This window comes from Pezoporus flaviventris, unplaced genomic scaffold, assembly GCF_033815535.1.
Source record: "Pezoporus flaviventris isolate CSIRO_AGI_PZ_B2104156 unplaced genomic scaffold, CSIRO_AGI_Pfla_v1 ptg000009l, whole genome shotgun sequence".
NCBI lineage: Eukaryota > Metazoa > Chordata > Aves > Psittaciformes > Psittacidae > Pezoporus > Pezoporus flaviventris.
In genome coordinates this window covers 715178-741460 of record NW_026892557.1, presented here as the reverse complement: position 1 = coordinate 741460, position 26283 = coordinate 715178, and the positions used below count along the sequence as shown (strand labels likewise).

General features: G+C 46.4%; 2 protein-coding genes across 2 annotated transcripts; one reads left to right on the top strand and one right to left on the bottom strand.

Annotated features, from left to right (window-relative positions):
• Positions 1-331: 331 nt before the first annotated feature.
• KIAA2013 (KIAA2013 ortholog) lies at positions 332-5577 on the bottom strand. The gene is made up of 2 exons (XM_061450073.1): positions 4524-5577; positions 332-3540 (listed from the first exon to the last, which is right to left on the bottom strand). Exons 1-2 carry the CDS (start codon positions 5506-5508, stop codon positions 2681-2683), a joined length of 1845 nt encoding a protein of 614 aa, XP_061306057.1. The 5' UTR covers positions 5509-5577; the 3' UTR covers positions 332-2680.
• A 2575-nt stretch (positions 5578-8152) lies between these two features.
• PLOD1 (procollagen-lysine,2-oxoglutarate 5-dioxygenase 1) lies at positions 8153-25706 on the top strand. Its single transcript, XM_061450062.1, has 19 exons — positions 8153-8397; positions 13089-13180; positions 13641-13777; positions 14988-15151; positions 15657-15769; positions 17455-17518; positions 18622-18719; positions 19050-19151; positions 19256-19387; positions 20140-20261; positions 20448-20552; positions 20985-21110; positions 21934-22075; positions 22581-22694; positions 22979-23044; positions 23409-23513; positions 23920-24066; positions 24363-24488; positions 24759-25706. Exons 1-19 carry the CDS (start codon positions 8316-8318, stop codon positions 24912-24914), a joined length of 2193 nt encoding a protein of 730 aa, XP_061306046.1. The 5' UTR covers positions 8153-8315; the 3' UTR covers positions 24915-25706.
• Positions 25707-26283: the final 577 nt, after the last annotated feature.

Genomic DNA, 26283 nt, shown 5'->3' with positions numbered 1-26283 from the left:
TTTCTGTGTTCCTTAAACTACAGGCTGGCCTGCACACCTCAAGATAGAACGAGGTTATACAGAGCCAGGGCAATGGAGATTAGCACCCCCCTGCATCTTTCTGTCTTATTGTGCTTTCCACATTGTCAGTCCCCACCCTAAATTCATTTATGTTAATATTTTCCACACTGTATTTGCTTTTGATCCAAGCACTTTTGTCGTCAGTACTGGCCCCAGATGTAACATAAGGCTCTGCTTGTTTTAACTGGGTGGGAGGAAGGGGAGAAGGGAACAGAGACTGGAAAAATACCCCAACAACAACAAACCAACCAAAAAGAAAACCCAACCACAGTTCAGTGATCAGATTAGACTGACAGATCTTTATTTAGAAACAACAGCTTTGGTATTTTAAAACCAAAAGACCTTTAAATCAGTAGAAAGTGGGATGTGGTGTCCCCCCTCCCCGCAGCCAAAACAAACCAATGCACAAAGCCTCAGTATGCTTAGAACAGGAAACCTGCAGATCAGGATTTCCAAGTGTAAAGCCAGAAAACAATTTCATTCAATTGGTTTTGCACTCTACAGTCAAAAAGGCTGAAAAACCTGTTACCAGCACTTGGATATCTACAGTTCAGTTGACTGACTTGTTACTGAAGTGGATTTTATTAACATCCTCCCACCTCCCCAGCAATAAGTTAAGAAATGGATACCAGAAAGGAAGTTGCACTGAAGTTTTCTAGTTGTTAACTCTGTGAAGGGAATCATCACTCTTTATTTTCCTGTAAAATTAAGAAACAAAATCAAAAGATCCAAAGGACTCGGTGCATCTTCAAGTATTTTCACCAAATGCATTTCTCTTGGGGAACGGAAAAAGCTTACAAGGAAAAAGAAACATCTGTTACACAAGCTTCTGGGATAAACTCTTGAATAACCACACCTTCCAAGTCTCAGGTTCCTCCCTTAACAAGGCACAAAGGGATTGTTGCTTTCAAAAGGTCCTTGTTCTCAGCTGCAAAACTGTCAGGTGTCTGTGCAAATGGAGGCGGAAAGCAGGACTAAGTTCACTTGGACACTGGGATGTTCCCATTCAATTAATGAACAGGGTCTTATTTGACCACCCCATTCATCTTGCTTACTGTTGTAGAGAGCTGAGCTTCAGCTGAAGCCTTCCCCTTCACCCCTGCTTCTGGAATCAAGATCTACATCATCTTTGTTTTAAGACGGTCCAATTCAGACGAGGCAACAGCCGTGTGTGCTGTGCACTGCAAAGCAGTGTCGAGAGGGAAGAGGTGTTACATCAGCCCTGGTGTGTAGCTGAGAAGCTTCCCGGCCTTTCAGAGAACAGTGTCAGGGACAGTTACCTGCAGTAATGGTTAACAAGTCACTTTGTAAAGGCAGAAGGCAAGTCTGTGTATGACAAAGGCAACCAGATAGACAGCAGTGAAAAAAAGACATCAATTCAAGGACACATTTTGGGATGCATGGCAGGGCACAGCTGAATACACAATAACTGGAATTACTTCCTGACCACTTCTTCCTCTTGCATTAAGGTTTTGATCACGATCACAGGCTTATAAATGCAGTTGTACTTGATATACATACCTACCCTACCTCTTCCTAGGTTTGTCTAGCCACAAGCCTCTTCCTTTCTCAGTCTTTCAATGGGTGATACGTGTTCAGACATGCTTGGAGTCTGGCCTGATCTCCAGTGTTCAACATTATAAAGCCAGTTAGCTGAGAGGAGCCAGCTCACATTAAAACACCCCTTTACGTACCGACAGTCAAGTTTAGTTCAGTACCTTCTGTCCAACTTTAGCTATCAAAACTGAATCTGCTTTTAGAATTTGGAAAAACCAGGGCAATCTAAAGCAAGACTTTTTCTCTGACAGCTCTAGTTAATTTTTTTGGAGCAGAATTCACCATCTATTGTCTATTCTGTGCTAAGTTTTTACTAGCAACTAAGTTTTCTAAGGCAACTCAAACCAAGAATTTCCAATTCTTTACACCAAAAGGAGATGCAGTAGAGCTTCAAGTCAGAACCTCAAACTCACACTAAAAAGCACTCAGTACTCTTCTTAACACAGCTACGTATTTCATCTGAACGGGAGAAATGCTAACTCAGCACCTTCCCAAAACGATGGTGGTAAATGCGGTTTGATGGCGGACTTCACAGTGTCTGTGAATCTGGGAACATTTACCAGGAGTCCCAACAAGTCAGCACTTTCACCCAAGAACACCAGCTTGTGTCTGTGCTCTTGTATGACACTTCACACATTCAAACCAGGCAGAAAAGCCTGCACGTCTCCCACACAGTAGTAAAGACAAGTATAGCAGCTCTCTTGCAAGCACTCCTGTACTGCATAACAAGAAACATCATCTCATGACACAGCTGCAACTGTTGGCTTAAAAACAAGCAATGTCCCACACTGATGTATGGAAAAAGGACAAAAAAAGCTGTGTCTGTCTTGATCTGCAGCCTTACAAATGTTTAAGAAGGACAGTGGAGATCTCTTTTCTAATGTTTGTGAGCTCTACCGCTCTAATCCCTGCCCTAATCTTACTTCTTGCAAGAAGAGGTCACAGATCACTTGTTGCAATAGAGATTGAAAATCCTCACAGTCCAAGACAGAACCTCCCTAGGCACAGCTGACAGAGAATCAGGTGGACAACACTCAGTGGACAGCAGCCAAAAGCAGCAGCCTTATACCTTACTCCTGAAGAGTGGCTTGGCTCCTGGCCCGCAATATTCGTTGTAGATGAGTTTGAACAGAAACAAGTGAAACAATGTGATTAAGGAGGCCACACTGAACCAGAAAAGGAAGGGTAAGCCTGGGTATTGCTTGGCCATGTGTTCCTCATGAGCCAGAATAGCTTTTAGATGGAGTGTGTGTCTCAGGTCCTGCAAGTGGATCAGATCTGTCGATATATAAAGCAGTGGTGTGATGGGTTGAGTCACCATAACGGGGAACGTGTGGCCTCTTGCCTCTGAGGTCAGCTCCACAGGCTCATTCATACAGCCTGCCTCACACGCATACAGTTTCACTGGCTTGTCCTGGAATTTCACAGACACGTGCAAGAAGGGCTTTCCTTCAGCATCCAACAGAACAGCTAGATTAATGAAGTCCTTATTGTAATGGATCCCACGTAAGGAATAGCTGTTATGAAGTACATCGGGGTCAGCCTGAAACTGAAGATGGTTTTCTGTGAACTGCAGCCCCCCAAAACTAAGCACCATTCCCTGCATAAGTCCATGGACACCAGCTGCCACGAGACCCTTGCATCCTCGTTTCTGGAGAGTGAGCTTCCACAGGTCTGAGAGCTGCAAGACCTGGGTGACGCTGGTCAGCTTTGCTGGCCACAGGTTCTCTGCGTGCATGGTCGCGTGGCCACTGAAGCAGTGGTCAGCATAGTTCAAGCTGGCTTCCATTTTCTCTCTGTCCTCACCACTGATGAGTGGATCCAGCAGAGGAGCTGGCATGCTCGACAGCACGTAGTAGAGGGTCATGTTAACAGTCTCACTGGATGGTGTATGCGCATCTGTGATCTTTCTCATTTCAACCCCTGTAGTAAAAGAAAACAGCCACAAGTCACAGGATCACACATGAGTATGACATTAACTAGGAGAAAATCAAACGTGCACCTTGCTCAACACACAGGGGTTCTTTATAATCACAGAATGGTTTGGGTTGGAAAGGACCTTAAGCTCATCCAGTTCCAACCCCCCTGCCATGGGCAGGGACACCTCACACTAAACCATGGCACCCAAGGCTCTGTTTAACATGGCCTTGAACACCACCAGGGATGGAGCATTCACAACTCCCCTGGGCAACCCATTCCAGTGCCTCACCACCCTTACAGTAAAGAACTTCCTCCTTATATCCAATCAAAACTTCCCCTGTTCAAATTTGAACCTGTTACCCCTTGTCCTATCACTACAGTCCCTAATGTCTAATAAATAATGTCTAAGAAACCTTTGTCTACGACACACTGAAGTGAAACATTTCCTTTTATTTTCCTAAGATGCTTTCTCTGCTGCTTGGAGTTTGAAAGCCAAGCTCTCACTAAAGGCAAAGGCAGTTTGATAAACAGATGCCTTATGGAGCTGTCACCGTAACTGTACAAGAATGACCCATCAAAGGAACATCTATCTTTATACTAGCTAGCTATAAACCAGCAAGTCCTACGTTAGTTGGGCAGCTATTCCGTTATGCAAGGCCACTACAATGAACAAATCTGTCTTTTATACTGCCACTGTTTCCAACCAGCATTCTGGGCACATCAGTAAAGTTCCTGAAGATGTGAAAGCCAGCACATCCAAATTAGGATTAGAAATGTTCTTCTCTAACTTTCTTTACGATGTAGGGAATGTCTTCTGTAAAGTATGGGTTCCAAATTAGGAGTGCTATTTTATTATCCCACAACTTGCATCAAGAGAAACCTGTCAGGAAGAGCAGAGCCTCTGGAGACCGTACAGTAACCAGTCTCTGAGCTTTCAGCTGCCGTCTAAAGCAACCTCTAAGTAAGTTAAGTATCACTTTCCTTACCTGAAATAAACAGGTCAGACCAGGTCTGTTGGTGCTCCTGGAAAAGATCTTCCACCCCCATCTGCATCACCTCCAGCATCTCTTTCTTGGCCGACTCCCTCAGCTTGCTGAAGGTCTCCTCCAGCCTGGAGACCTCGATGGGCTCTGAGGTGTACACCACCGAGAGCACGGTTTCATCAAAGTGGGATTTGGGTGCAACCTGCACCCGGCTCACGAGCTTCTTGGCAGCCACCACCATAAGCACCACCTTGGGGCTCCCGGGCAGCAGCAGGCGACCGGAGGAGAGCAGGAACTGCCGCTCCTCCGCCTTCTCCAGGCTGGTGGCGAAGCGGCTGCCCAGCGACGGGGCAGAAGCCGGGGCCGAGGCCTCGAAGGCAGCCACCCTCTCGGTGGGGTTGGCAATGCGGATGCGCTGCAGGTAGAGGTGCGGCCGGCTCCGGTGGGCCACCACCTCCTCCCGCACCGTCACGCAGTCCCCGGCGCCCGACCCGGGCCCTGTCTGGACGCACCGCACCCGCCGCACGGCGCCGTCCCGCAGCGCCGCCAGCGCCGCCCGCGCTTCGCCGCGGCCCCCCAGCGCCCTCAGCCGCACCAGCGCCGGATACTCGGTGGCGAGCGCCGGGCCGCCGCCGGAACCCGCCGCCGACACCCAGAGGCGGCCGGCGGCCACGTCCAGCAGCAGGAAGCCGTTACCCGCCAGCGCCAGACCCGGCCCCGTCCCCGGCCCGTCCTCCCCCACCGCCTCCTCCGGCAGCGGCAGCGCATCGCCGCGCTCGGCCTGCGCCCGCCAGGAGCCCGTGGCCGCCTGCAGGCAGAGAGCGGCGGCACCGCGGGGCTCGGCCCCCCGCCCTGCGCCCCGCCGCGCCCGCGCCGCGCCCAGGTACCAGTAGGCGACGAGCAGCAGCGCCAGGAGCAGCAGCAGCCGCCGCGCCCAGCTGCTGGAGAGCAGCCCCGGCAGCCCCTTCAGCCGCTGCTGCAGCCACATGGGCGGCGGCGGCGGGGCGAAGCGGGGGCCCCGGCCCGCGGCCTCGGTGTTACCCCCGCCGCCACTCCCCGGCCCCGATCCCGCCGCGGCGCGGAGACCCTCACGCCGCCATCGCCGCCGCGCCGTGCGGCAGATCCGCCGCGGTTTGCGGCGCTTTGCGACAGAGCCGTCGCACCGCCCCCTCAGAAGGCGCTTGGCAGAAGGCCCTGGCCCGCCTCGACGCCGCGGAGCCGGGACTCATCGCATAGCTCCGTACCCCTTCCCATGGCTCCGTACCCCCTCCCGGGGCTCCTCCTCTGGCTCCGAGCCCCCTCCCGTGGCTCCGAGCCCCCTCCCATGGCTCCGAGCCCCCTCCCATGGTTCTGGGCCCACTGCCCGGCGCTGTCTGTAATTCCAGTGGCAATTTACTCCCGCGATCACAGCAGGGCCCCGTGTGGGAAGGCAAGTTGTATTCCATCCAACCTCATTCCGCTGCGCAGTAAACAGAAGTTGATGATGTGACTGGGACGTGCACAGCAAGCAGCGAGGAGCTTGGTCCCCCAGTGCAGCTCTCAACAGACAGGAGCAGGCCATAGAGAAACACAGTGAGTTCCAACGAAGTGTGACATTCCTGACCAGAGCCAGTGAGCCAGCTGAGTGCAGGGGCTCGGAGGAGGAACCTTCTGAACTAATTCCTGCAAATGGGCTGTTTGATGTGTGAGGGGGCACTGGAAGCTGTGAGCATCTGTAAGAACACTGGGTCAGACCCCATCCCTTGCACGGTTCAGGAGGGCTGGAGTGCCTTCAGAAGGTCTCGTGTGTGCCGAGGCTGTGTTCAAAGCCGAGCTCTGATCCTTTCCGGTTCTGAGGAAGTTGCTGCTTTGCTTGGAGCACGTGTTGCACGTACTCATTGGAACATCTGCACTGGCAGCTGCCTCTGCTTAAAAAGACAGGCAGCCAATTCCAGCTGGAGAGCACAAAGCAGTACAAACATAGAAACAGGGGAAGAAAATGGGCTTGCTGGCTTGGCGTGGCTGCAGAACGCAAACAGAGCTGTCACATAGGGACGGGCTGAGTGCAGCGGTATAAATGATGCATTCATGATTTTTGGTGTGCAAAACCCCCTTTTGTTTTAGAATGGAGACATTTAACTTCATTAAAATGAGAAACTTGCCATTTTTACAATTCTAGATTGAGTCGCAGAAGCCAGCCTGAGATTTGAGGGGCTGAACACTTTTGATGGGGCTCCTGGCTTAAAGTGTTGAGCAGGGGCTTTGTCTGGGCCTGCAAAGTGCTGGAGGAATCTTAATTAAATCTCTTTTTTCTTTAGGGAGAATGGCAGCTTTGCAAAAGGAAGTTTCCTTTATCATTGTCTTAGGGAGAACCGATATTTCCTTGGATTATTGCCTGTAGTGCATCGTTGGATCATGAGGACTATTCTGTTTGCCTGGTAATTATGAGGGAATCCCTGCTTTGGACAAGGGAATGGAAACAAAAGTGGTTTGAATACACTCAAAAATTTTCTCAGTGAACAAAACAACAGTAATGGTATTACTATTACCAGGTAATAGTTAGCTCAGTGCATCTGCCACACCATTGCCCAACACAAGTCCTTTTCCATGCCTCTGCTAAACTCCCCAGTGCTGCTCCTTTCACACCTTCCTGTTGTGGTGTGTGCTGCATGGCTTGAGTTCAGGCATGGCTGAGGACACAATAATGGCTTCAGCATTACACCAGAGCATTGCTTTCCATCTGCGTGATGTCTCACAGAGCACTGTGGCGTTTATACAGACTCTGTTATTCTGGAGGTCTTTGCAGACAAGCAAATATTGTTCACACCTTACAAGAGACAACATAAGTAATCTCTGAATGTTGCTTTCAGTAATGGAAGCAAAGTTTGGTTTAATTACACACAGTGCCTAACAAAATGGCACTGTTGCTTTCAGGTGTTCGCTCCAGTAGAAATAACATGTTGCTCAAGGCCTCAGCTGAGGTGTATGTCAGTGGTAGCTCCTCATCTGGTGTTCTGCAGATTCACTGACCCTAAAGCCATTATTTTGTGTGTGTGTAATTTTATGATGGTTTATTTTGCCTATTCTCAAAGTTAGCCAGAATAAACTAGGAAAAGATGCATGGCTAAGTGAGCAGGGCTAGAGCAAGAAAACCCAGCACAGGTAATTGTAAGCCTTAAAGACGTCTGTATGACCAGTTAGTATGGGAAAGACCAGAGCAGGTTTTGTGTTTGCCAGGGAAGTACATGAGGAGAGATGACAGCTGGCAAGAAAGTGTTTAATCAGATTCCAGAGCTGCACATAAGCCATTTAGCTGGTTTGCCTTTTTTCACAGTTGATCGTGTCAACCAGCTGCGGCACTAATTGCAGCTGGCCAGAAAGTGACCCCCTTCCTCCTACACAGGCTCCGTTTGCTTCATCACAGAATCATGCTAACAATGCTGCTTTCCTCCTCCGCACACCCACGGCCGGTGCCCGCCAGCAGCAAGGCTGGATCCTGACCCAAGGTAAAGTTGCTGCAGCGCCGGGATCAACCCTCACGAACTTCGCGTCCCTGCGGAAGGAACCGGATCCTTCGCACAAGCCCTGGAGCTTCTCTCTCCCGGCCCGGCCCCTGCCGCTTCCCCGCCTTTCCCGGGAGGAGGAGCCCCTGCCTCCCGCTTCCTCCGCCCGTCCCCGCCGGGCGGGTCTGGTGCGTGGCACAAGCTCAGCAGCCCCGGAGCTTTCTAGAGCTGCCTTGTGCCAGGTCCGTCCCGCAGGCAGCGCCTCCGGTCGGTACCGGCTCCCGGGCTGGAATCCGGGCGGGAATTCGGCTCCATGGGGCCTCCGGCGGTGCTGCTGCTTTGGATGGTGCTGGCGCTGCTCGGAGCGGGGGGCGGCGATGCCTCTCCGCAGGAAGGTAAGGGGGGGTTCGCTCCGGGGCCGAGGGTGGGGACCGGCAGCTCGGGTGCCAGCACCGGCCTCTGCGCCCCGGTCCAGCTCGGAGGCAGTGCCTGAGAAAGAGCGTCCGCCGCGGGGTCTGAGCCCCTGAGTGGCATCTGGAGCTGCTGCCGGGTTCTGAGGCAGGGCACGGCGTGGACGCCTTCTGCACATGCTTCCTTAGCGCCTCAGTTACTCGCAGCTCCGGGTTGTGTGAGAGCAGCCTTGGACACCGTCTCATCCCAGTAAAGTACTTTGCAGTCCCCTGGGCTGCATCCCACTTGGGTCAGCCCTTCTGCTGTTGAACTTCCACAGTTCAAGAATTGGGTAACAGAGAGCATTTGATCCTGGTCTGGCCACACAGTGACCTGGGATCCAGGATGCTCCTAAAATAACTCAGAAGTCTATCTCCATATAAACAGTGGGTAGATGCTCTGAAGAGTAGCTAGGGGAACAGTGGAGGATTAGGGCAGCTGCAGGATGTCAGCCAGGCTGACAAAGGTTCATGTGCTGTTGCTCTGCCAAGAAGTTTGGATCATTATCTCTGTCTTCATTAGAGAAGTGACAGTTAAAAGGAGATTTCATCTTGTTACCTAGAATATTTCCCTTCACAATATGTGATTCAGGTATAGTTACCTTTGTTATATATATTATCTAATAATAATACAGTTAATGTGTATCTGGGGGGTGTTGGAAAAGGAGTTCTTTAACTATAGTGGCTTAAGTAAAACAAAACCATTTCAGTACTTAGGATATCTATTAAACAGATACAAGTAAGAAATTAACCTCTCTGTGCTATCCTGCTTTCCTTACACACCCCGAGTCTTCCATGTTTTTAGTGAGGCTTTATAGCAAACTAGAGATAAAAACCTGGGTGCTGGGAAAAGAGCATGAGACCTGTTGGTTAGGAAGAGGGATTTGGAATTAACTGGTTTCTGGCATGGCTTAAAGAAGAAATGCCTTACCTTTTCTGTACCTCAGCTTCCCCAGAGTAATGTGAGAATGATGATATTCTCTCTCGTATGTTCTTTTAGATCTCTGCAAAAGCTCTGAGCATAACTGAATCTTAACTGACTCTTAAAAAAACCCAACCTTCAGTAAATGCGAATTTAATACAGAGATTATATTGTCCACTACTAAATTATGCAGCATTTTTTCTACTTGATCCCTGTATTAATGGTATTTTCTTGGACTCTGAACAGGAAGTGGCACAGTTTCCCAAAGCACAGCCTAGGGATAAATTCATTCCTTGTCCTAAAATGCAGCTGTGATTTCCCTGTAGAGTCAGAGCAGGATTAAGTAACTCTAAAATCTTCCGTTACTGTGCTCATTTTGTCACAGATTTTCACTTCCTATAAAAACTCTGATACTGATATTGGAGTCCCTGTTCCAGTGCTCTGTCCCTACAGGATCCCTTTCATCTATAGTATTCAAAACCCCTCACAAAAGTGATAAATGCCCTCTATTATCATTCTACAGATGGAAAAGATTATCGTTCTACAGAGGGATAGCAAGATTGGCTTCTCTTTGCATAGCAGAGCTAGGAGTACAGCCCAGCTCCCCTGCTTCCTAGTCCAATGTTTGCTTTGTTACCCACACTGTGTTTCTATTCTGCAGCCTTGCCAGTTCTACGACTTCTAATTGTCAGCCCAAGGAGTCTCTGGGCCCAGGAGGCCCAGCTTAACAAAACCATTTCTACGTCTCAGAAGTAACAGGGAGGCATAAACGTGCTTTTGGAAGTTTTAAAATGCCTGACTCTGATACTGTAACTAAAAGGCTTTACTGCTCTGGCTCTCAAATACCTGTCAGCTCTACCAGTGTTCAGCAACATCTTTGAGAAAGAGAAAAAAGGGTTAAAGGAGGAGTGGAGGCAGCATAGCTCAGCTTGAGCTTCTAGTACTGGACTGAAGGAATGTCTCTTGGGATGGAAAGCTCTTGCTACTGCAGAGATTTCTCAAAACAGAAACTGAGCTTAATATGTCTCAGAGTCCTGCCCCCCCAGACCAGTAATGAAAAGGGAATCTGTAACTTGGAATTCTGCTGAGGGGGATCGTTGTCTCTGTGCTGGCTTTTCATGCTCCAGTGAGTTTACATGCGGCACACTAAAACTGTCTTCGAAACAGGACACCGCTTCCTGTTCATCCATGTGAGCCTTTAGCTCTCACCTCTCCTCCCACAGACTCCTGGCAGTCATATCATAAACAGTTGTTTGCTAACTTGGGGTGGTGGTATGAAAGTGAATTAGGGACCTATTTAATTTGAGGTGTCTGAGGATTCAGGCTGAAATAATTGTACAGTCAGGCTCTTTTTCTTTCTTGCCTTCTTTTGTCATTATCATATGCCTTCTCCTCTCTTTTCAGCTACTAGAATTTGATACCTAGACAGATGCATTCCTTTCCAGCAAGTCCATATTTGCCCCCCTCTTTGTTGGCAGTATGAGCTTCAGCTTCTCAGAAACCATGAGCTCTGAGCTATCTAATAGAGCTGTCATGGTTTTGTGCATGCTGCTCTATGGCTAGAAACTTTAATGGCTTTAACATATTCCCTGAGGATATATATATTTTACTTATTTGTTTACACCCTCTGACTGGACAGGACGCAAGGAACTGGAGTGTGCTGGAGGAGCTGCACTATGAATGCGCTTCATACCTCTGAGAGTCTGCCTTTAAAAACTGCAGGATTCATATTCTTTCATTTATCCTTTCTCTGTGTAAGTGTCTAACAAAATACACCTGTAGCTGACCGTCTGTTGACTGTTCCTAATCTCCTCTCTTTTTCTGATGCAGGTGATGGATTTTAGGAATTTCCTTGGGAATATCCTCTTTCTTCCTAACTTGGAGTCTTACACTTATTTTTCACTTTTGCTGCCTTTGCCAGGTCTATCTAGATCCTTCCTCTCTCAGATAGATTCATAGAATCATAGAATGGTTTGGGTTGGAAAGGACCTTAAGATCATCTAGGTCCAACCCCCTTGCCATGGGCAGGGACGCCTCACACTAAACCATGGCACCCAAGGCCTCGTCCAACCTGGCCTTGAACACTGCCAGGAATGGAGCATTCACAACCTCCCTGGGCAACCCATTCCAGTGCCTCACGTCCCTAACAGGAAAGAATTTCTTCCTTATATACAATCTGAATCTGCCCTGCTGAATTTGAACCTGTTACCCCTTGTCCTTGTCAGGCAGAATATCAATTTGGGTACACTGGGAAGATGCATCTGGTGCATCCATTGAAAAAAAATCATTGTTCCAAAAGAAGTCTGCTCAAGCCAAGAAAATGTACTGTCAATTTTCCAGGTATTTTCTGATGTTAAAATCAGATGGCCAAGGTTTGCATTTAGGCACTGTTGCCAGAGCCTATACAATTTTCTACTTAAGCAAAACTGTTAAGATGACGTTTAGCATTTAATCATTACAATGAATAAATCAGAGCTTCCACATAAACAACATATTCCAGTGGTACTATAGAGAGACTTCTGAAAGAGAACTTCAGGATTTACTGCTGTCATTTTTAAGGACCTGGAAATGAAAAGCAAGTTCATGTGGATGGAAGTTATGGTAGGATTAAATTCACATTAAATTCACATTTGTGTATGTATGAAAAAGGTCTGGAAAACACCTCGGGAATGCAGCAGAAAATTGGAACAGCCACGGAGAGGGAGTAAGAACATTTAGCTAATTTTGGTCTTCCCTACACTCAGTCAATGCTGAGTGACAAAAGAGCATCTCTGTGGGGAACAGGGAGCCAATTGCACTAAATGGGTACTTCCAAATGGGCATTTTGTAGTATGTCTGTATTTTACCTTCAGGTTTAATTCTTCATACTCTATGTGACAGAAGAGAATTGTAGCTCTCAATAGCAGGGAAAAAAACCACTTAGTACATTGTATTTTCTTTTTCTAGCTCATAACTCCGGCAATGAAATTGTATCTCTACATAATCTCTCATTTTATACCCAGGACCAAATTCTAATCTCTGCTGCAAAGGAACAGTCTTGCTTGTGCTGCAGTTAGCTTTGGGTTCTTCAATCAAACATTGAAATCTAAAAGCATCTTTGCCACATTCTGTCCCCTGTTGCAGTTCCTCCAATGAAACATTGGCTACATCCATTCTTTCTTTTTTCCTTCTGGGAATCTTTGGGTTGCTTGCAAGAAAGTCCAGGCAGCAGATAAGTAGGATTTGAATCTGGTTTTCTTCCTGAGGTTGAGGCTTTGGGCAGTGAGACCACCTACAGTGCTTAATATTGTTTAATATTGTACAGTATAGAGATAATCAGGTGAGGTGTAAGCAACGTGTTTGCTTCTCAGCAGGATATGGGAGCTCTACAGCTTGGCTACGCCTCTTTCCTGATTTCAAGTGAACATCTGCCAATGTCATATGGAACAGATGCAACCTGTGTCTGTCCTTCAACAGCAGTGACTCTTTGTGCAAAGGTTGAGACTCCTGGATTCTATTGCTGGATTTATGATCAACATAAAGAATGTACTGGGAAAGTCACTTTGCTTCTCAGTGGTTGGATTTTGACTTCCCTTTGTCATGCCTGTCAAGTACCTCTAAGATTATTGATCCCTACTTTGGCTCAGTATTGATAGTAAAGCCTCTTCATCAGGTACAAAACAGCTGGTTGTGAAAACAAGTTGAATGTGTCTCTTGTGCTTTCTCCTATGTGCAGAAAACCTGCTGGTTCTTACTGTTGCCACCAAGCAGACCGAGGGATTCCAGCGTTTCAGAAGATCAGCCCAATTCTTCAACTACAAAGTCCAGGTGATGGCATCAGCCTTGGTGGTTGGTCAGAGGGAATTTTGAAGTGTGGAATGAATAAGACTTGGCCACAGAGTGGTTAAATAGAAGCCACAGAGTACTGTGACTGGGGCATTTCTGCCCAGTCTTTTGTTCTATCCTGAGTGAGATCCATAACTCCTGCTCAGGGGAGCCCTGTGGCACTTTTCCATTGCAGTGCCAAAACACACAGTACAGTTTGTGCTTCTGTCCCTGTTGCTGAGAGCACTTTGTTACTGTGCTACATGTTACTCTGTCCATCCCAGAGAAGGGTCCAAAGGCTAGTGAATATACCTGGTTCATCTCTTCTGATTCTGGAAGGCTTTTTGTTGGGATCTGCACTGGGAGTTGTCAGGATTAGTCACTTTGTGGGTTCCGGTTCTTTCCTGTGAGTCTTGCTGGGAAAACGACCTGTTTGGTAGACCCTGTGCTTGTCATTCTTTAGGTGCTGGGGCTGGATGAGGAGTGGAAGGGTGGAGATGACAAGAAGCCAGCAGGAGGTGGGCAGAAGGTCCGTCTCTTGAAGTCAGCTTTGAAGCAGTATGTGGATAAGGAAGACTTGATCATCCTTTTCATAGAGAGGTAATGGGCTGGAAAGTATTTGCCCTGAACTGAATCCTAAGGCTGTTTGGACAGGTTCTTACTCAGAAGAAATTTACTGTGAAGTAAATTGCTTTTGGAAGGTGAGCCCAGACCTCTGGGTTTTTTCCCCCCCTGAATTCTCTGCAGTTGCCTGAGAGTTGCTGAGAGCTGCATCCGTGGCAGCTGGGAAAGTCTGATCAGAATAGGCTGATTCCAACTCTGGCATAGAGTTGATAGCATTATACCTGTTTGTGCCGTGGTGGAATTTGGCTGCCTTTGTCTGCAAAGAAAGAACAAACAATTTCTGTGAATCCAGGCAGGCCTTTCCTACCAGAACTATTTGTTTTATAAGGTAAGGCAGGCTGCAACACAATCCTGGGAGCCAAGAGTTAGTCTGCCAGAGAAATGTGAAGAGGGAAAAGGACAGTTTGGAGTCTCAATGTCTTTTCATATGCCCAGCAACAGGGAGGGCTGGGATCTCTGTATCTGTTTCTAGCTCCCATGGCAGGGAGATGTCTTTTGCAGGTCTGAATATCTACGTGTGTTTAGAGAAGTTGGGATGATTAATCTCTGGAATGAGTAACTTTTTCACTCACCAAAATAAGTTTAAAGTATGCAGATCCTCTTGCAGAAAATGCAAGTCTCATTCTGGGAGCATTGTCTGGGAATTAGTTCTAACCAGAGACAGCAGCTGGAGAGCAACATCCAGTGATTGGCATCCAGCACAGGTTCCTCCTGAAGATTTGCAGGGAGCTCAGTGGAGAGTGGCAGGATGCTAGGAGATGTAAAAACACCTGTGGGTTTCTTTAATCTAGAAAGAAATGGCAGAGCAATTCTTCTCCCCATAGGTTGTTACACACAGGGAAGGCACCAGGGCTTCACGGTTCTAAAAGGGGGAAAAGCAAGAAGAGATCAGCATGTTTTTCAGCTTGGAAGGTTTGTTTTTATCATCAGTGAAAACTCTGTGAAAATAAGAATGGGCATAAGTTGCCCCAAGCCAGTTTGGAATCTTCTGCAGTGGAAAGTATCATCTTCCACTCTATGAATAAAATTGCACTTTAATTAGCTATAATTGTGACAAAAAATATAATACTGTGAGGCAGAACTAAAGTAAAGGGATTCCTAAAGAATTAGCTGTTTCTAGAAACTTATCTCACTGACATGTTTTTCTGACTCCATTCCTTTCTGTCCCTTTCTTGTCTCTCTTTAGCTATGATGTACTCTTTGCTTCGGGCCCCACAGAACTGCTGAAGAAGTTCAAACAAGCCAAGAGCAAGGTGGTCTTCTCAGCAGAAAACTACATCTACCCTGACAGAAAGCTGGAAGCCAAGTACCCTCAGGTGCGAGATGGAAAGCGCTTCTTGGGTTCTGGAGGTAAGACACAGAGTGTTCCTTTAGTTGAGAGCCACTCTCAGCTTCTTATTCCTTTAGAAGGGCTTTGGGAGAAGTAGCAAGTGACCAGGTGTGGGAAACATCTGTGTAGAAGATGATGCAGACTGAAGTCCTGTGCATATCTGGCTGTAATGGAAAGATTAACAACGCTCTTGTCTTTAACCTATGTAGTTATGAATTGCCTGTAGAGGATAGGAACCTGCTCCCTATCCCTTCTCCCTTTTCAGTGAGATGTGTCATTCAGGGTGGGGGTATCTGAGCTTTGCTGGTGGTGAAGGTGACAGGTTTGATTCTGGTGTCAGTCCGTGTTGGGAAGTGCAGTCTGTACACGCCTTTGCTGAAAGTTCATGTGTCTCTGCAGCAACACAGAGTGGATGAGACTTTGTGTGAAAGAAGTGAGAAGAGTGTGTGAAAGAATATGTATACAGGAGTACTTCCCTTTTATGGTTGTATGGGTTGAAACACCTCTTCCTGCTTATTCCCACAGGCTTCATAGGTTATGCTCCAAACCTGATGAAGCTTGTGGAGGAGTGGAAAGGACAGGACGATGACAGTGACCAGCTCTTCTATACAAACATCTTCTTGGATCCAGAAAAAAGAGTAGGTGTAATTAGATTTTGGGATGAGGAGGAGTTATCCGAGGAGCCTTGCTGTTAATCCTCTGTGCAGTATCCCTGTTGACAGTAAAAGAAGTAAATCACATACATACTGACTCTTAGTTACTGCTCTGGCATCCTTACATGGAAAAGGCCAGTAGTGTGTCTAGTCAGTTGTTTCCCTTCTGATAATTTGCATTCTAGACACAACCCCCTTGTTCTGTTAATAGAGGTTTAATCTTTAAACTTAAAATGTGACTGGGATGGTAAATGTCTTAAAACATGTTTTACTGGAAACTCATGCCAGTATCTGTATGTGCTGATGTTTAAAGCTGTAGAGTGTGACAGAAATAACCAGCCTCCTCCCAGGGGATGTGAAACCCAGACTTGTTCCCTGCAGAGCATAGTGCTGACTTAGATGTATCCAGCCTAGCACTGAAGTAGCTTTTAGGTAAAGAGTCAGATGAGGCCTGAGTAGATTTGAGGTGATGAAGGGACAAAGGTTCACAGCCTTTTAGCCACTGTTGATGCATAGGATGGGGACTGTAGGTGTCACAGTGGGTAGCCCTGCTGGAACAGAGAGGCTGCACTGCCTTCAGCAAAACACCTCCAGATCCTGGCCATCAAATTCTACATCAGCCTTTGTAGCATGCCACGTAACATCATGCAGAAGCCTGGGAGGGACCCTGAAAGCAGCATTGCCATTCAGCACTGTGTGCTGCACTGGCCAAATCATCCAGCCCACAGGGTGATTCTGCTTCTGTTCTCCCTGCCCAGTTCTGCATGACGCAGCACAGTCTGTCCCTGAGGGACACCACAAATGCGTGAGAACTGAGAAGTCAAACTGTAAGAGTAAAGTCAGGAGGAAACATTAGAAATAGGAAATAGCTTTCAGACTGATGAGGGAAGGAGTTGCAAAGCTGGTAAATTCAGAACAGCTGCACTTTCTGCTTCCCCTAATCTGAATATGGCCCCGTGGTATTTTGACAGGGACAGTTCCCTTGATGTTCTCATCTGCAGTTCTGGCCCTGTGCTGCATAAAGGCTGAGTAATTCCACTGACTTGGCATTCAGACAGCGGATGTTAGCACCCTGCTGTCCTTTCAAGTAATCAGTCTTAACAGATGCCTGGAGGGGCACTGAACTCTGCTAAGTCAGAGCTGAGTTTTAGTCTGAGAGAAATCCAGTCAGAGTGTCTTGTAGCAAGGGGTAAAAACAAAGTTTGCATACGCTGGCCTTGTGTCCTTACTGCGTTCTGGTTTGACATCAGTACCTGGGGCAACACTTGGGGTAACACTTGCCCTGTGGATAGATGGTGAGAAACTGTCTTCACAGCAGATGGTTTTGCTGTCTTGGCATTCCTGCATGTTATATGTAGGGTTTATATGACTGTCCTGCAAGGATACTTCATTAATATGCTGCATATTATTATTGGCACACCCACAAGAGCTCTAAAATACTTATTTGCATGGGTTTGCCTGATACGTTTAAATAGATGTAGAAAATGGCAAATTCTCCCAGATTGAAATGAAAATGAGGATTAGCCAGGAGTGTTTTAGGCTTCAGAGCCCGAGTATGGAAGTGATCAAGGGAATGCAATGTATCTTTGCTCAGCATAGGATCTCTTGCAAGTAAAGAATGGATGCCCACTTGTGTTCTAATTCAGGTTATTTATCTCATTCTTTTAAAGGAAAGTATCAACATCAGTCTAGACCAAAGAAGTCGGATCTTCCAAAACTTAAATGGAGCATTAGGTGAGATGGAAGAAGGAATGTTACTTCTCCTTGGAATGCAACTGCATGTTGACACCAGAAATAAAGTTGTGGCTGAAGGGATTAAATTTCAGGAATTCCTGTCTCTGCAGAATAAGCTTCAGTAAAAAGCCTCTGCCAGAATTCTGGGATGTATTTGCAATTCCACTGTGACCAGCTAGGTTCTTATTGCAATTGCCTCTTCACTTGGGGGAATGCAGGTCAGGTTTTCCATCTTGCACCTCCATACCATTTGGATCTCCAAGTATGTCAGATTGCATTAGCCTTGGGGATTAAAACTGGGAGGGATTTTCAGTGCAAGTGATAACACACAACCCTGCCTGGGGCTTGCCTGTCTTTCCGCTTCAGAGCTCTGTCTGGAATGGCATAGAAAGTGAGACACAGCCAGATACTGCCTGTGAGCACTTGCTGACCTGACCTGCTGATTAATTCATTTTTCTAGTCCTGGCAAAAGTGATTTACTTACTCTCCTGCCACTGCTGCCTGTTTTCAGTTCATAGTCATGCACCATTCCACCATAATTCCAGTCAGGTAACAAACTGTAATGACACAGTAGTTTTTAGCTCCTGTACTCATGTACATACTGGAACTTGGCTCTGTGCTAGTCTGTTTTCCAATGGATTTTGTGTCTTGTGTTGGGGAGATGTCTTGGATGATCTCTACTAGGAGGGTGGACTTCTCTGAGGGGTGAGAAAGAGATAACACATGCATAGAATGCTTAGGTGGGAAGGGCCTGAGTCCTCCCTGGCCATCAGTAGCTGTTCCTCACTGTAGAGTTTGTAAATGCCCGTGCTGAAAGACTGTATCAGTGTGGCTTTTGCTAATGCCCAGTATAAGGCATATGTGTCAGTCCAGCAAGCTGGATTTCTGTCCAACTTCCCAGCCATCCTCCTGTTACTTCACAGGATCACTCTGAACATTTTTCTCCTTTCTGGATGTGGTCTGTAGCCCTTAAACTACTGGTGCATGGTTATAAACATCCATGCTTTCATCCTTCAACAGTCATTCTGTAGAAACAAGGCACCCTGCTGCCAATTACCACTGAAAGCCTTCCTCTGATAACATGATGGCAATGTCCTTTCTAGATGAGGTGGTTCTGAAGTTTGAAAACTCACGAGTGAGAGCAAGAAACTTGTTATATGACACTCTGCCTGTGGTGATTCATGGAAATGGACCCACCAAGGTAAGTGGATATCCTGAGGGATTTGGTATATATTTGTTGCAAAGCGACCCTTTAGGCTCAAGTGTATCAGGTCACTGTCTTCCCATATATTGACTTTCCTTTTATACATTTATGTTTGAAAAACAATAAGTGGTCCAGGTCTGTAGCACAAGATGGGTCTGGTTCAAAGGTTAGTGTGTAATTAGCCCCTCAGGCTGTCGTGCTTTTCAGATTCTTTAGTCCAAGGAAAGGGTAAATGAAGTTCTGATCAGACATGATCTTACATAGGGGGTGGATGCAAAGAAGCTCCCCTGTCCTGGAATGTCTAACATGGTAAATTGCCTTTTGCAGCTGCAGCTCAACTATCTGGGAAACTACGTTCCTCAAATATGGACATTTGAGACTGGCTGCACTGTGTGTGATGAAGGTCTGCGAAGCCTCACGGGGTTTAAAGTAAGGCTAATGTTTATTCAAAGCTCTCAAGTCTTACAGTTACAATGGGATCTCCTGTGTCTGATGTGGTACATGAGCCAGCACTTCTCTTTCCATCAATGTAGGATGAGGCATTACCAATGATTCTGATTGGCATTTTCATCGAGCAGCCCACTCCGTTCCTTTCCCAGTTTTTCCTGAGGCTTCTTAACCTTCATTACCCAAAGCAACGAATCCAGCTCTTCATTCACAACCACGTAAGTAAAGTTGGCTTGTAAGAGTCTTAGCAAATGTGGGGAAAATGTGCTCCTGTACTCTAGGTACCTCTGCAACCTTTGGCTAGACTTCCAGACTCTGTAATCATAGAATCATAGAATAGTTAGGGTTGGAAAGGACCTTAAGATCATCTAGTACAAACCCCCCTGCCATGGGCAGGGACACCTCACACTAAACCATGGCACCCAAGGCTCTGTCCAACCTGGCCTGGAACACTGCCAGGGATGGAGCATTCACAACCTCCCTGGGCAACCCATTCCAGTGCCTCACCACCCTTACAGTAAAGAACTTCCTCCTTCTATCCAATCTAAACTTCCCCTGTTTCAGTTTGAACCCATTACCCCTTGTCCTATCACTACAGTCCCAAATGAAGAGTCCCTCCCCAGCATCCTTATAGGCCCATTTCAGATACTGGAAGGCTGCTCTGAGGTCTCCACGCAGCCTTCTCTTCTCCAGGCTGAACAGCCCCAACTTTCTCAGCCTGTCTTCATAAGGGAGGTGCTCCAGTCCCCTGATCATCCTCGTGGCCTCCTCTGGACTTGTTCCAACAGTTCCATGTCCTTTTTATGTTGAGGACACCAGAATCCCAGTACTTATCTGCAGTGGCACCTATAAGATAGCTCCATCCAGCTGTAAAGATGTGGAAGTGGGAAGAGCTGTTGCTTGTCTGCTTTGGCATTTTTGAGAACAGGAGCCTGAGCCCATCTTTTTCCTTACTTTTCTTTTGGAATAGGAACAACATCACTTGATGCAGGTGGACTCTTTTGTTAAAGAGCATGGCAAAGAATACCTTGCTGTCAAAGTGATTGGGCCAGATGATGAGATGGAGAATGCTGAGGCACGTAACTTGGGCATGTAAGTGAAGAAGCCGTATGTGATGGCTGGCAGAGTCAGCCTGTGTCCACTCTAAGGCAGTCTGTTTCATCTGAGGATCATCACTGTCAAGTGGATGCTTCTCTTCTCTCAGTTACCCTTTCCTTTCAATGTTCTTGGCATTAATTCCCTATGTCCATTCTGACTCTTCTTGCTCTTTGTCTGTAGGGATTTGTGCAGAAAGGATCCTGGCTGTGACTATTACTTTAGCCTGGATGCTGAGATAGTTCTGAAGAACACAGAAACTCTAAGGATCCTGATTGAGCAGAACAAGTAGGTTCTTTGGTCTGAGCAATCCTTACTGGTCATCTTTCACATGGGGAATACAGTGAGCTCTTTTATCACTGTGATATGTAAAGCACTAGGAGAACTGTGTCAGAATATTAGACAAAACCTCTTCTTTAGTCTTTTTCTACAGTAGTTGTAATCCCTGGATTTTAGGCAGTGGGTGTAAATCATCTCTAGTTTTGTCTTTATATAGGTGCTAGAACAAATCAGATTCTAAAAGACCTACTGCAGGGTGCAGTAGGAGATTGTGACCGTATTTGCCCTTTCTTATGTGGGATTCTATTCCAACAGAGTTAACAGAAGCAGCAGCTCTGTAAGTGTGGGGGACCCTGACTCCTACAGTCCTGTGGATTGTAAATCTTTCCCTTTTTTTTCCCGTGGTAACATCTTGTCCTGCAATTCCTTTTGTGCTCACAGGCTGGTGATTGCCCCACTGGTAAGCCGTCATGAGAAGCTGTGGTCAAATTTCTGGGGAGCACTGAGCCCTGATGGGTACTATGCCCGCTCAGAAGATTACGTGGATGTTGTTCAAAGGCGGAGAGTGTGAGTATGCAAAGAGAGCTTCTTACTGGTGCAGTTCCTCAGATGTAAAACATTGCTGCATTTGAGGAACTTACATTGCTGCAGCACATTCTCCTCAAACTAGGTAATGTCAAAGAACCAGAGAGCACAACTATCTTTGTGTATAGGAAAGGAAAAGAAGTCTCTACTCCCATTTGGAAGTTGCTCTCTGTTCTCTCTTGGGTAGAGACAGGTACTTCAGGCAGATTTTCCTGTGATCAGAGTTAGGGTTTGCGAGTTCTGACTTGGCTGAAATTACTTCATCTTGCTCATGTCAGCTGTAGTTAGTGTGATCCTTAAAAATCCCATGAAGTGCTGTTTAATCTTTGTCAGATAGTCTTCGTAAAATACCACATGATCCTTGACTGGTATATTCACAAAACACAATTTTTTGCTCATTCCTATTTTTGAGGGCCCCTCTCTTTATTTTTTGGGCTATTATAGGTGTGAGAAATGCTGGAAATCAGCTTATGCACTTTTGGCTGCTTCACTGGTGTAAATCATTGGAGAAAAAAATGTTGATCTCTCTGGGAAGATTTTCAAGCCAGTCCCAGCAAAACCACACAATGTCAATTAATTGCTTTCACAGTGGACTAACATTTGTGCATCTTAAAAGCTCTGGGCAATATAAGTGATTTTTCCTGGAATGATAATCCCTGCTGGTATGGTTTCTCCCTGCTGTTCTGAGTTGGCTCGTTTAGGCAAGCCTGGCTGACACTGCAGTGCTGCCTGCCATCTTGGCCAGTCCAGCAGCTTCTGTCTTAGTGGTATTTCAAGCCTTGCTCTTCTATCCATGTGTTTTCAGTGGGCTTTGGAACGTTCCCTACATCAGCAGCGTTTACCTGGTTAAAGCCAAGGTTCTGCGATCGGAGCTTGACCAGGGAGATCTCTTCCACAGTGGCAAGCTGGATACTGACATGGCTTTCTGCCACAACGTTCGGAATCAGGTCAGTTGAGGAGAGAGAGGCTGCCAGGAGAGAGCTGCATGCCAGAGTGGAGGTGACAGGATTAAGTAGTTTCAAGGAATTCAGCTCTGTGGGGCATGGGACGGGGTGAACTGGCATTATTCAGTACTCTTCAGGCTTGGAATAATGTGGGATTTCTGTCTTGCTGTGGAACTACAGAGAGCCAGGGACCACTAAATGTGGGTAACAGGTTTGTTCTTGGGCTTGTTGAGGACTGTTCTAAATGGGTTTGACAGAGTAAGAAGGAAGAACCTAATCTCACAGCAGGTGCTCCAAGCCTGGCTGACAAGAGGTACAGAAGTACTGCCTATAACCTTTCAAAGTTCCTCTTATCGAGGGTGGAGATCAAACTGAAGGCTCACAGGAGAAAGAATGCGTAAATGAACAGCTTGGGCAGAGCCGTCAGCATTGGAGAGCTGTCCAGTGCTTATGTTTCACAGTGGCTCACAGAAATGTGAGGTCTTGATTCTTTCCCTTTATCCTGCAGGGAGTCTTCATGTACCTGACCAATCGACATCAGTTTGGGCACATACTGTCCCTGGAGAATTATCAGACAACTCACCTCCACAATGACCTCTGGCAAATATTCAGCAATCCTGAGGTAAGAGAACCTGCATGCTCAGCTTAGCATGGCTTAGCAATGTGCCATGTGAAGATTTCGTGACCAGCTTCACCAATAAGGAAGGTCCAGGCTTTGTAGTAGAAATGTCTCTCAGGTGGGATGAGAAGAATAGTCATAGAAGTTAAAGAGAGCGTGTTTGTGTGATTCATAACATCTGGATTTTCAAAGCCTGTGAAATAATTGCTGCATTAGTGCCTGGCCTTTCATTGCCTCTTTAACCAGGCCCCACAGAAATGACTGGTTTGCTTATCTTTTAACTGCAGGACTGGAGGGAAAAGTACATCCATGAAAACTACACAGCAGCTCTGAAAGGGAAATTGGTAGAAATGGTAAGAAAACATCACTGTTATCCATCAGAATGGGAGATTAGCATCAGGACAATGCTGAAGACATTCCTGAGAATGACAGTCGTCACTACTGTCAGGAATAAGCAGTTCAGCACAACCTCATAGTCTTTCAAATCCAGACGAATCGTGACCTTGGAAGTATTTTTAGAGCCAAATCATTCTTCTAGAAGTACATCCAGCTCTCTTAAGTGGAAGTGGAGCACATATATCAGAAGATAAATTTCTATCCTCAATATTTTAGTTACTTTCCATTTAAACTGACTCAATCTGCAGTCAGTTTAGTTTTATTCCTTTTGCCTCAAGCACGTCCTTCTTTCTGTTATTCTCACCTGTCTGCTTTCTGCAGCCCTGCCCAGATGTTTACTGGTTCCCCATATTCACTGACATTGCCTGTGATGAGCTGGTGGAAGAAATGGAACATTATGGCCAGTGGTCCACAGGTGACAACACGGTAAGAAGAAGCAGGAGCTTTTTGATTTCTGGGTCACACCATTGTTCGTGTGTATTGGATGGCAGCAGTGCCTCCTGTAGGAGGCTCTTAGATCTCACAGTTAAACCAGGAAACTGGAGGCGAAACAATTTTGTTCCTGATTGGGCTCTATGATTTTGCCCCTGTTCTTAAATGTGAATGAATTTTCCGGAGTCCTCTTTAGCATCCTCTGAAGTTACAGTTTTCAGCCCTTCTGATGGTATTTTTTTTTACCTTGGGTTGTAATTATTTCTTGAAATGAGTTGTTAATCCTGAAATTTCTGATCAATAAAACTCTTTCTTACTCGTAGTTACCAGAAACAAGTGCTTTTCTCTCCTGAAGTCCAAGGTTCCCATCCTTACGGATATTTTCATGATTCTGTTTCAGGACAGCAGAATACAAGGAGGATATGAGAATGTCCCAACTATTGACATACACATGAATCAGATTGGCTTTGAAAGAGAATGGTATAAGTTTCTTCTGGACTATATTGCACCCATCACAGAGAAACTGTACCCAGGATACTATACCAAGGTATGTGTGCCTTAGCATCAAAACTCGTGCTCAGATCAGCACCTCCTCTAGTTGCAACTTTGAAAAGACTGCTGGAATCCTTTGGCAGTATGCATACTATTTCCTAGTTGACCCTGAGTATGATGTAAGTAGATGCATCAGGAAATACATGATTTCCTAATGACATTCTCCTCCCTTATTGTTTCCTTTCTCTCCTAGCAGCAGGATGCACTTTATCACACCATACTCTGCAACTCAGTAGCCATGGACTATTGTAGCCCTGTAACCGATGTGCACTTTGTTCTTCCCTCCTACAGACTCAGTTTGAGCTGGCCTTTGTCGTTCGCTACAGACCTGACGAGCAGCCCTCTTTAGTGCCCCACCATGATGCTTCCACCTTTACCATTAACATTGCTTTGAACAAAGTTGGGATAGACTATGAGGTAAGTGTGTGCCAGTGTGTCAAGAATGCAGTACAACTTCTGGAGTGGTCCAGGCAGCTGGAAACGCTTTTCTTACCCACATCTGGCTTCTCCACACTAAGGATGCTGAGTAATAACTGTCTAGGGTAAAAAGATTCTTGAATGCATCAGGACATGGAAGATTCTCCAAGTACCTTCTCAGCTTTTCTGAAGGTTTCCAAGAAGGAGGCAGGGACTCTTTCCCTGAGGTGCTGATGTACCCAGCTGATGTGTCTCTTGTGTTTCCATCAGGGAGGAGGCTGCCGGTTCCTGCGCTACAATTGCTCCATTCGAGCTCCACGAAAAGGGTGGACCCTTATGCATCCGGGACGCCTGACCCACTACCATGAAGGTCTTCCAACCACCAAAGGAACCCGTTACATTGCAGTGTCCTTTCTTGACCCCTAGAGCCATGCTTCACAGGAAGGACCTTTCCCTGGCCCTGCTCACTGCTGACTTTGAGTGGAATCAGGGAATGCTGCTGAATGTTTCTAAGGCATTGATCAAAGCTATTTGGATATTGATTCTTAATGATATTTTAAGACTCCACTACTGGAAGATCTTCTTCTCTGATCCTGCAGGTGATATCTAGGAATATTGCTGTAGAATTTGGAAGGAGATATTGTGCCTTCATTTTTGATTGTGCTCCTCATCCGCTCGCTCTTGGAAGTGCGATTTACTTGAACCTTCAGTGATTGGTTGGCTTTACAAAAATGCTTTCTTGGACTCGAAATCCAGCTTCTTGGAAGCAAGTCACGAGCTCTTTCTCCAGATAGCTGGAAACTCATTTTCATCCACGTATCCACATATGCGGGACTGGACATTAGACAGTAATTTCTGGATACTATTCCAAATATAAGCCAATCAGGGAGCAGACTCCAGGAGTCACAGCAGTTAAATGTCATACCAGATGAAACTCAGTAGTAAGAGCCTGAAAATCATCTGATTCCTTACCTCTGCAGTCCTTGGAAGCCTATCACAAAGTCCAAAGCAGTAGCAGTGGCAATACAGGTGCTTCTGGTTAGCTAAAGGAAGGTCCACTAATGATGCTTTACCTCTGGGATTAGACTGAAGAGATAAAAGGTTGCCTCCCTACCTTGTGTTACAGAGGCTGAAAGGAGCATGCATGCCCAGGCAGAATCAGTCCATGTTGGTATGGGTAGATAAAATCTGATGAAGGGAAGGCTGAGAACAACTGGATCAGTGCTGAAGGGTATCTGTTCTATCCCACATTGAGAGTGTCAGAAGCTCTCATCAATGCCTGGATAACAACCCAGTGGGCTCTGGTGGCCTCATTGAGTTCTCAGAGAGCGTTTTGATAATTTTCTTTGCATCTAATTTGAATGGGCCATCAAAGAGCTGTTCTCTGGGAGTCATTATCAATTATTTGAGATTACGAACCAAATACTCCACTCCAGCCTCCTGTCCAGTGGGGTTGAACATGATAGAAATGACTGGTTGGAAGGTGCTGAGAGCTTGAGGTGAACTCGTAGGTGTATAAATCTGTCTGGACTAGGCCCATGGGTGGAGAGGGAAGGGGAAGAACCTTTTCTGCTGTTGTCTGCAAGATAACTTTGCTCATCACACACTGTTACACTCCGGGGCTGCCAGCCCAGTCAGGATGTTTCACAAGCAGTAAATTCACACCACAACTGTCCTTAGGAAGAGAACCCCACTTTTCTCTTAGTTTTCTGTGGCTCCAGCTTCTGTCTAACTGTAGATAAAGGAGCCCTTTTAGCTAGGATGGGTCATATTAAAGTAGGCAGAGCAGCTTTAG